The 12,230-nt window shown below is 34.2% G+C and overlaps 1 protein-coding gene across 1 annotated transcript in view; it reads left to right on the plus strand.

Moving 5' to 3' along the window:
- The window catches only part of LOC142224204 (neuronal acetylcholine receptor subunit alpha-7-like), a 1,091,332-nt gene that overhangs the window by 959,212 nt on the left and 119,890 nt on the right, over nt 1–12,230 (plus strand). Inside the window, exon 8 of the mRNA XM_075293985.1 lies at nt 3,588–3,768. Coding sequence (XP_075150100.1) covers nt 3,588–3,768 — 181 coding nt within the window. The remainder of the gene's footprint in view (nt 1–3,587; nt 3,769–12,230) is intronic.

Below are 12,230 nucleotides of genomic sequence, written 5' to 3' on the forward strand. Positions count from 1 at the left end.
TATATATATCGGTCAAGAGCTATATATGTATGTATTTAATCGACCTTTATTTTCTCTACTAATATATCCCGCATGGATTTACTTACAATTTAGAAGATGATGTTAAGAAGTATTAAGATGCCTAACCATCGGCATCGCTACAAAATTTCTTTCTTTAAAATAAAGAAATTTTGTAGCGACCTATCTGGCTTAAAACCTAGGGCCAAATAAAATTAAAATTATTTATTCAAACACACATTTGTCAAATTTTCATTCTCTTTTCGGGTTTTATAAATAAAGGTACTCACGACAAACAAATGCCAGTTTAAAAATTCGAATACATAAAAGTAAAAAAGTTTTCTTAATTCAAAATTATCTTAAATCTAAAGTTTCAATATTTCAGTTAATTTAAGGACAATTTCTTTACATCAAAAATGCATTTCTTGACTGTAAGGAAAATTTGCCTTAGTTCAAAGACATGCGACGTTAGCGGAGGGAAGCAAATTTACAAAATTTGTGTCGTAAATTTAATGAAAACAATTTTTGGAGGAAAGATTAGAAACTTTATTTTAATAAAAAGTTCATTATTTTAAAGAAATTTGTCCTTAATATTTTGTAAATTTCGGATCCTAAAATTTAGGATGCGTAGTCTTTAATATCACGTAAATATTTTATTCAGTGTAAGATTCGGCCTGGCCGAACTTACAGCCTTATATACTTGTTTTAACTGACTTACGGCTATTTTTATGTAGCTCCCTTAGGCTTTAACTGTCAGTTAATAGAAATTAAATTGCAAATATCTTCTCTACGGTAACCTTTAACGGAAAAGTTATCGGCAGTTAAGTTCGTAACTGGCATATAGAATATATAGGCAAGATGACAACTATGCCCATAATACGATTCAAAAGTTCGTTAGTTAACGGAACACTAACGGAGCTTCATGAGAATGGGGTTTAGTCTTCCGAGTTCGATTAAAAAGTTAATTATATCAAATAATTTTTTAATTACAAATTTTCAAAAATTGACGTAGTTAACTTAATGTTTTTATCTTGATTAAAAATTTAATTGTATCAATTAATTTATTAATTGAAAAATTCTTCAACTTCAATCAACTTTTTAATTTGGAATATTTTGGTGATATTTTTTTCTGTGTAAAACTAGAGCATAAAGCTTGCCCATTTACAAAGTTTGCTTAACAATAATCATACAACGAATAATATCTTATGGGATACATTAAAAAATTCCATTTACTCGTAAAAATACTTATTGGTTTGCAGTGATACTGATTCACCAAAAAATTATAAAATTATTAATCATATTAATAAAAAAAAAATAAAATGAAAGCATTATATTATAAATAGTTATTTTAATATTATATGATATTAATATTATAAATAGTTTAAAATTAACAAGTACATACGGCCGCAAGTTCGGCCAGGCCGAATCTTATGTACCCACCACCATGGATTGCGTAGAAACTTCTACGAAAGACTGTGATTTAGTCCATACATGGTATATATTAGACAAAAAAGTTATGTATAGTTAAGTCTACAAATAATTACGAATCGATATGGACTTTTTGTACGTAGAGAGCCAGAATTGAAATATGGGGGTCGCTTATATGGGGGCTGTATACAATTATGAACTTGATATGGACCAATTTTTGTGTGATTGGGGATCGATTTATCTGAGGGCCATATATAACTATAGACCGATATGGACCTAGTTAGGCATGGTTGTTAACGACCATATACTAGCACAACTCACTCGGATGAAATTTGCTCCTCCAAGAGGTTCCAAAACCAAATCTCGGGATCGGTTTATATGGGGCTATGTACGATTATGGACTGATATGGACCACTTTTGGCATGGTTGTTAAATATATACTACCACCACGTACCAAATTTCAAGCAGATCGGATGAATTTTACTTCTCCAAAAGGCACCGGAGGTCAAATCTGAGGATCGGTTTATATGGGAGCTATATATAATTATGGACTGATAGGAACCAATTCCTGCATGGTTGTTGGATACCATATACTAACATAACGTACCAAATTTCAACCGAATGGCAAGAATTTTGCTCTTCCAAGGGGCTCTGGAGGTCAAATCTGGGGATCGGTTTATATGGGGCCTATATATAATTATGGACCGATATCGACCAATTTTTGCATGGGTGTTTGAGGCCATAAATTAACACCACATACCAAATTTCAACTGAATCAGATGAATTTTGGTCTTCCAAGAGGTTCCGGAGGTCAAATCTGGTGATCGGTTTATATGGGGGCTATATATAATTATGAACCGATGTGGACCAATTTTTGCATGGTTGTTATAGACCATATACTAACATCACGTACAAAATTTTAGCCGGATCGGATGAAATTTGCTTCTCTTAGCGGCCTCGCAAGCCAAATCGGGGGATCGGTTTATATGGGGGCTACATATAATTATGGACCGATGTGGACCAATTTTTGCATGGTTGTTAGAGACCATATACTAACACCATGTACCAAATTTCAGCCGGATCGGATGAAATTTGCTTCTCTTAGAGGCCTCGCAAGCCAAATCGGGGGATCGGTTTATATGGGGGCTATATATAATTATGGACCGATGTGGACCAATTTTTGCATGGTTGTTAGAGACCATATATTGACACCATGTACCAAATTTCAGCCAGATCGGATGAAATTTGCTTCTCTTAGGGGCCTCGCAAGCCAAATCGGGGGATCGGTTTATATGGGGGCTATATATAATTATGGACCGATGTGGACCAATTTTTGCATGGTTGTTAGAAACCATATACTAACACCATGTACCAAATTTCAGCCGGATCGGATGAAATTTGCTTCTCTTAGGGGCCTCGCAAGCCAAATCGGGGGATCGGTTTATATGGGGGCTATATATAATTATGGACCGATGTGGACCAATTTTTGCATGGTTGTTAGAGACTATATACTAACACCATGTACCAAATTTCAGCCGGATCGGATGTAATTTGCTTCTCTTAGAGGCCTCGCAAGCCAAATTTTGGGGTCCGTTTATATGGGGGCTATACGTAAAAGTGGACCGATATGGCCCATTTGCAATACCATCCGACCTACATCAATAACAACTACTTGTGCCAAGTTTCAAGTCGATAGCTTGTTTCGTTCGGAAGTTAGCGTGATTTCAACAGACGGACGGACGGACGGACGGACGGACGGACGGACGGACGGACGGACGGACATGCTCAGATCGACTCAGAATTTCACCACGACCCAGAATATATATACTTTATGGGGTCTTAGAGCAATATTTCGATGTGTTACAAACGGAATGACAAAGTTAATATACCCCCCATCCTATGGTGGTGGGTATAAAAATTAAGTATAATTCTTAGGATTTTTTTAATAAATAATACAACACATAAGCTTAGCATTATTATTAGATGTAGAATTATTTTTTTTTAATTTAATATAATATCTCCTTTCATAACAAACCTTTCTATAATGTTAGGATTTTTTTAATCAAAAATCATATTTAAAATAAAAAAAAATAAAAAATTATTTTATTAAAAACAACACCCAAACTGTATATGTATGTATATGTATATATATAAAACTTTAGTGCTGATGAGGGATTCGATGGCACGTATCACACCAACATTGTGGTCAAACATAACGGCAGTTGTCTGTACGTACCCCCTGGTATCTTCAAGAGCACATGCAAGATAGACATCACGTGGTTCCCATTCGATGACCAACACTGCGAAATGAAATTCGGTAGTTGGACTTATGATGGCAATCAGGTAAAGTGTGTGTGTGTGTATAAATGTGTATATGTATGTAAATGTACATATGTATAATCACCCATTGGTTTTATACATATGTATTTCTGCAGAAGACCAATAAAACGAAAAGAAAGAAAGACAATACACAACAAAGACAAATCACAAAAAAAAATCCAACAAAACTTTAACCAAAAACAAACTATATTCACCCTAATAAACCCTGAAGAAATATTTCACTTCATCACTCAAACTTACAAATACATTGATTACAATCTCTTTAATTTGAATTTTTCTTTTATGTTTCTATTTGAAATGCAAAAGATTTTTTTTTTTTTTTTTGCTACAAAATTCTAAAAAGAAATTGGTTGATTTATATTGGCATGGTCTCTGAACCAGTTATCGAAGAGTATTAATAAAAATTCAAAATTTAATTTGATTTTGCATTTCCCAAAAAATATCCAATTAAATTTTCCAATGAAAAAAAAGAGAGGAGAAATAGATATGTAAAATAATTACCAACAAAAATAAACAAACAGAATATTTATGCCATTTAAAAAATCGCAAAAATGGTGAATTCAACTCCTATAAAAAAAAACAAACGGAATACTTAGAGCCAAGTAGAAAATCTCAAAAAAAACGTCATTCAACCCCTAGTACAAATTTCGCAAAACCAAAGTTTATTGCAAAACCTAAGAAGAATACCATAACCCAGCACAAAAAATGGAAGTTGTTCCACAAACATTTCTTATTAAGAGCATCCCAGGACCTTCCATTAGTTTTTCCACTTCCAATGAAGCTCTTTTGGAGCAGTCTTAGAAAAAAGCGCTTTTTGGCTGTTTAAAGAGAAAACTTAAATTTTATATGTCGCAAAAAAAGAACAGAAATAAGACAAAACTTAAAAAAAATGCAAATAAAATTAACAACAAGTGTCCATTGACTTTTTCACTTCCATGGAAGTTCTTCTGAGAATATTTTGTAAATTACTAGAATTTTAAATTTTTTATTGAGAAAAATATTTCTACAAAAATACATGCCGGAAATATCAAAATAGAAACGGTGTACAAAATAAAAAAAACAATAATTTAAAAAAATATTTTATAAAAAAATTGCCACTGGTGAGATTTGAACCTGTGTTCTTTATTTTGAATTCATATCAATAAAGAACATCTTGAGAAGTAGTTAAAATATTAAACCTTGGTGTCATATTACGATCATATTACAAACATTTGAATTGACGTTTCGACGCTTCGTGTTCAACGGCGTTTATGTTATGGCTGAATGTGTTAAGGTGGTATGTACCAACATACCCAGGCTCAACAAATTTTTTTTATACTGTAAAAATTAGTTATTTACAATATAAAATATTATAAAAAAAATGTTGATTAAAATAAAAAGTTAAATTGGAGAAAAAATTTTTATACCCTGTTCCACACTGTGGAACAGGGTAGTATAAGTTAGTGCATATGTTTGCAACACCCAGAAGGAGACGAGATATGTTGGACACATGGTGTCTTTGGCAATAATGCTCAGGGTGGATCCCTGAGTCGATCTAGCCATGTCCGTCCGTCTGTCTGTGATCACATTTTTGTGATCAAAGTCTAGGTCGCAGTTTTAGTCCAATCGACTTCAAATTTGGCACAAATTTCTATTTTGTGCCAGAATAGAACCCTATTGATTTTAGAAACCGGTTCAGATTTAGATATAGGTCCCATCTATATCTTTCGCCCGATATGCACTTATATGGACCCAGAGGCCATAGTTTTACCCTGATTTTCTTGAAATTTTGCACAAACATCACGCTTGGTCGTATAGTGAAGTGTGCTAAATTTTATTGAAATCGTTTCAGATTTAGATATAGCTCCCATATATATTACGCCCGATATGGACTTATATGGCCCCAGAAGCCAGAGTTTTAGCTCTATTTGATTGAAATTTTGCACTAGGAGTACAATTAATAGTGTAGTCAAATGTGCTAAATTTTATTGAAATCGTTTCAGATTTAGATATAGCTGCCATATATATCTTTCGCCCGATTTTCCGTCATATGACCACAGTGGCCAATCTTTTACTCCATTTACTTAAAATTTTGCACAGGGAGTAGAATTACCATTGTATGTTAGCTATGCGTGGCAAATTTGGTTGAAATCGATTCAGATTTAGATATAGCTCCCATATATATCTTTCGCCCGATATGCACTAATATGGACCCAGCAGCCAGAGTTTTATACCGATTTGCTTGAAATTTTGCACAAGGAGTACAATTAGTAGTATAGTCATGTGTGCCAAATTTGATTGAAATCGGTTCAAATTTAGATATAGCTTCCATATATATTTTTCGCCCGATATAGACTTATATGGCCCCAGAAGCCAGATTTTTGGCCCAATTTGGTTGAAATTTTGCACTAGGAGTACAATTAGTAATATAGTCATGTGTGCCAAATTTGATTGAAATCGGTTCAGATTTAGATATAGCTCCCATATATATGTTTTTCTGATTTCGACAAAAAGCGTAAAAATACCAACATTTTCCTTGTTAAATCGCCACTGCTTAGTCGAAAAGTTGTAAAAATTACCCTAATTTGCATAAACTTCTAATACATATATATAGCGAGCGATAAATCATAAATAAACTTTTGCGAAGTTTCCTTAAAATTGCTTCAGATTTAAATGTTTCCCATATTTTTATACCCACCACCATAGAATGGTGACGGGGTATAATAAGTTTGTCATTCCGTTTGTAACGCATCGAAATATCGATTTCCGACTATATAAAGTATATATATTCTTGATCAGGGAGAAATTCTAAGACGATATAAGCATGTCCTATAAAGTATATATATTCTTGATCAGGGAGAAATTCTAAGACGATATAAGCATGTCCGTCTGTCCGTCTGTCTGTCTGGCTGTCTGTTGTAATCACGCTACAGCATTCAATAATGGAGCTATCGTCCTGAAATTTGGCACAGAATCGTCTTTTGTCTGCGCGCAGGTCAAGTTCGAAGATGGGCTATATCGGGCCATGTTTTGGTATAGCCCCCATATAAACCGACCTCCCGATTTGGGGTCTATCGCTTATAGAAACCGTAGTTTTCATCCAATTTGCGCGAAATTGAAAATCTAGAGATATTTTGGGACCTTGAAGAGGTGTGCCAAAAATGGTGAGTGTCGGTCAATGTTTTGGTATAGCCCCCATATAAACCGACCTCCCGATTTGAGGTCTTTCGCTTATAGAAACCGTAGTTTTCATCCAATTTGCGCGAAATTGAAAATCTAGAGGTATTTTGGGACCTTGAAGAGGTGTGCCAAAAATGGTGAGTGTCGGTCCATGGTTTGGTATAGCCCCCATATAAACCGACCTCCCGATTTGGGGTCTTTCGCTTATAGAAACCGCAGTTTTCATCCAATTTGCGCGAAATTGAAAATCTAGAGGTATTTTATGACCATAAAGAGGTGTGCCAAAAATGGTGAGTGTCGGTCCATGTTTTGGTATAGCCCCCATATAGACCGATCTCCCGATTTTACTTCTTGGGCTTATAGAAACCGCAGTTTTTATTCAATTTACCTGAAATTGGAAATCTAGAGGTATTGTAGGACCACAAATACGTGTGCCAAAAATTGTGAGTATCCGTCCATATTTTGTTATAGCCCGCATATAGAGCGATCTCCCGATTTGGGGTCTTGGGCTTATAGAAACCGTAGTTTTTATCCAATTTGTCTGAAATTGGAAATCTAGAGGTATTTTATGACCATAAAGAGGTGTGCCGAGAATGGTGAGTATCGGTCCATATTTTGGTGTAGCCCCCAAATAGTATCAATTACTATTTTTATACCCACCACCATAGAATGGTGATGGGGGTATAATAAGTTTGTCATTCCGTTTGTAACACATCGAAATATCGATTTCCGACTATATAAAGTATATATATTCTTGATCAGGGAGAAATTCTAAGACGATATAACGATGTCCGTCTGTCTGTCTGTCTGTCTGTCTGTCTGTCTGTCTGTCTGTTGTAATCACGCTACAGTCTTCAATAATGAAGCAATCGCGCTGAAATTTTGCACTAACTCGTCTTTTGTCTGCAGGCAGGTCAAGTTCGAAGATGGGCTATATCGGTCCAGGTTTTGATATAGTCCCCATATAAACCGACCTCCCGATTTGGGGTCTTGGGCTTATAGAAATCGTAGTTTTTATCCAATTTGCCGGAAATTTGAAATCTGGAGGTATTTTATGACCATAAAGAGGTGTGCCAAAAATGGTGAGTATCGGTCCATGTTTTGGTATAGCCCCCATATAGACCGATCTCCGATTTTACTTCTTGGGCTTATAGAAACCGCAGTTTTTATTCAATTTACTTGAAATTGGAAATCTAGAGGTATTGTAGGACCACAAATACGTGTATCAAAAATTGTGAGTATCGGTCCATGTTTTGGTGTGGTCCCCATATAAAACGACCTCCCGATTTGGGGTCTTGGGCTTATAGAAATCGTAGTTTTTATTCAATTTGTCTGAAATTGGATATCTAGAGGTATTTTTGGACCATAAAGAGGTGTGCCGAAAATGGTGAGTATCGGTCCATATTTTGGTATAGCCACCATATAGACCGATTTCCCGATTTTACTTCTTGGGCTTCTAGAATCCGAAGTTTTTATCCTATTTGCCTGAAATTGGAAATCTAGAAGTATTTTCGGGTCATAAGGAGATGTGCCGAAAACGGTGAGTATCGGTCCATATTTTAGTATAGCCCCCATAAGAACGATCTCCCGATTTATCTCCTTGGGTTTCTGGAAACCGTAGTTTTTATCTGATTTGCCTGAATTTGTAACTATTCTGATATTTTAGGCTCACAAAAACGTGTATCGGATTAAGTTTTTATCGGTCCATTTGATAATGTCTCCATATAGACCGACTTCACTCCTTGACGGTGTAGAAGGCGCACTGATCATGAAAATTGCTTGAAACTCAATGTAAAATTTTCAGATTTTACTTCCACAAATTTAAGATTTCAAATTAAGACGTTATTTTATAATTTTCTTGCACACTTACAAGAGATCTTAATGATTCCTCTAAAACTCAAACAAAAATGGTTCTTATAAATCCAGAATCTGATATAGTCCTCATAGGTGAAATCTTTAAATTTATCTTCGGGAAGTGTCCTCAAGCCCTCCTGAAATTTCAAAGGAAACCCTAATATTTGGTTCATGGTGGTGGGTATTTAAGATTCGGCCCGGCCGAACTTAGTGCTGTATATACTTGTTTAAATTAAATTGGCTAAACCAGACTAAACAAAATAATAAAGGAGCTTTAGTTATTCAACTAAATCAAAAGTTCAACCACAGATTTATTTTATAAATACCAGATTAAAAACATTGCCATCGGCAACTGCTACCACAACCAAAGTAATTCGATTGTGCATGAAAATCTTTAGCGGAACTTTCTGCTGTGTATATACTTGTTTAATTTTTAGAAAAATGTAAAATCGTAAATAGGTTTTCAAATTCTGGGGGGGGCTAAAATTTTTCTGGGGGGGGGTCTAAGCCCCCTCCCCAGAGGCCTTCCTACGCTTATGGTCCCCATATAAAACGACCTCCCGATTTGGGGTCTTGTGTTTATAGAAACCGTAGTTTTTATCCAATTTGTCTGAAATTGGAAATCTAGAGGTATTTTGGGACCATAAAGAGGTGTGCCGAAAATGGTGAGTATCGGTCCATATTTTTGTATAGCCCCCATATAGACCGATTTCCCGATTTTACTTCTTGGGCTTCTAGAATCCGAAGTTTTTATCCTATTTGCCTGAAATTGGAAATCTATAGGTATTTTCGGGTCATAAAGAGGTGTGCCGAAAGCGGTGAGTATCGGTCCATATTTTAGTATAGCCCCCATCAGAACGATCTCCCGATTAAACTCCTTGGGTTTCTAGAAACCGTAGTTTTTATCTGATTTGCCAGAAATTGTAAATACTGATCATGAAACTTGTTTGAAACTCAATGTAAAATTTCCAGATTTTACTTCTACAGATTTAAGATTTCAAATCAAGACGTTATTTTATATTTTTCTTGCACACTTACAAGAGATGTTAATGATTCCTCTAAAACTCAAGCAAAAATGGTTCTTATAAATCCAGAATCTGATATAGTCCTCATAGGTGAAATCTTTAAATTTATCTAGCCCTCCTGAAATTTCAAAGGAAACCCTAATATCTGGTTCATGGTGGTGGGTATTTAAGATTCGGCCCGGCCGAACTTACTGCTGTATATACTTGTTTTTTACTAACATTGTGTTCCACCCTAGTGCATTAGCCGACTTAAATTTTGAGTCTATAGATTTTGTAGAAGTCTTTCAAATTCTGTCCAGATCGAGTGATATTTAAATGTATGTATTTGGGACAAACCTTTATATATAGCCCACAACACATTTGACGGATGTGATATGGTATCGAAAATTTAGATCTACAAAGTGGTGCACGGTATAATATAGTCGGCCCCGCCCGACTTTAGACTTTCCTTACTTGTTTTTTTAATTAATGCAAAAATTTAATCTAATTTATTGAATATTTTTACAAAAAAGTTGTCATAAGATATACCAGCACGTTCAGCCATATGTGTAGGTTTTTTTAATAAATGATTTGAAATACACAATTGAAGAGTTCATGGTAGATTAGGTTAGTTGGCAGCTCGATGTATCAGGCTCACTTAGACTACTCAGTTCATTATGATACCACAGTGGTGAAATGTCACCAGCATTACTGAAGTGGGATAATCCATCCAAGGCGGGTATGCTGACCATTGCATCACGGTGTCTCCCTCTCAGTTAAGTTAAATGAACACATAACTCTAAAGCTATAACTTGAACTATGGAAAGTACTATAACTTTCATTGCCTGCTTAGTGAGAACAAAAAGAGACAACTTTGATGTGAATTTTACCAATGGCTTTAAAACTATGATGCTCCTTATGCTATTACCCTAGCCTACCCATATACCCATAGCCTGATATATTTCCGTTAAGAAATGCAATGCACATTCAACCATAGATTTTTAACAAACTCAAACTTGAAAAGTTCAAATTAAAACGATAGCTTAAAAACTAAAAATTCTACTATATGTCAATAAATATCAATCTAATACAATTTGAAATCAACAAGAAATATATATGGAAATGTACTAAAAATTGCATAGTCTGAATTTTTCTCACTAGATACAACATTAAATCAAATTTAGTCAATGGCTTTAAAACTATATCAATATATTATGTATAAATATATTGTTTACTTTTTTCCATCACTCAATATATTATTTTGATGAAATGTTGGTGTATTTTTCTCACTAAAGGCAACTTTGAAGAGAATTTTATCAAAGTCTTTAAAACAATGGTGCTACTCATACTATTACCCTTAGCCTATAGTTTAAAAAAATTCTTCCAATATATTTTTTTGATGACATTTTTTGTGCGATTTCAAACTAAAAACCGATATACCTCTTACACGAATTGTGAAAAAATCCAATTTTATCAATAACTTTAAAACTATGATGCTTCTCATACTTTTACCCACAGCCAATAACCAATATAGTGTGTATAAATATACTACCCCATTTCACTCAATAAATTCTGATATATCTCTCATATAAAATAAAGAAATTACATTCATTTTATTGATTAAAAAATAAAATTTCATAAAATAGACTTAAACTTTCAGACATATGTGTGGGGTTTCGATAAACTATTTCAAAGTAATACTTAAAATCTTCACCCAGAGAAGGAATATGATCACCTCAAACATGTTTTAAGAGCAAAATGTTATTTTTGGGTGGTGACAATGTAACATGGTTTTCGCAACCATGTTATTTTCTCGGAAATCATGTATCTGATTTCGGCAAGCAGGTTATATTTGACGAGAAAATAACATTTTAATGACAAACATGTTTCATGGTCACCATACAAAAATAACATTTTGCTCTTAAAACATGTTTGAGGTGATCATATTCCTTCTCTGCGTGTTCTAATTAAAATGTCAAAAAACACAATTCCAATGAGTTTTAAAATCACCAATAAATAGTTTTGGGGTTGTACTAAAAATTCCAAGTGTAGTAGAAAATATTTCATTGTCTGGATTTTTCTCACTAGAGACAACTTTGAAGCGATGGCTTTAAAACTATGGTGCTGCTCATATTATTACCCATAGTCTATAGTCAATATAGCTTGTATGAATATACATCTCACTTTCATAATCACTCAATACAGACATTTGATGACACTGTCTGTGTGATTTCACTAAATTGAAAACCATAACCTGTTGAATCTATCATATGAATTAGGAAAATAGCATTCAATTTATTGAATATTTTTACAAAACAAAATTTCGTAAAATATCCTTGCACTTTCAGTAATATGTATACGTTATTAATTAAAAAATATCTTAAAAATTAGGAATTAACTAGTCAAAACCTCTGAAAAGTAGACACCCACGTCCCCAGACAAATGTCC

The sequence above is a fragment of the Haematobia irritans genome, chromosome 2, assembly GCF_050003625.1.
Source record: "Haematobia irritans isolate KBUSLIRL chromosome 2, ASM5000362v1, whole genome shotgun sequence".
NCBI lineage: Eukaryota > Metazoa > Arthropoda > Insecta > Diptera > Muscidae > Haematobia > Haematobia irritans.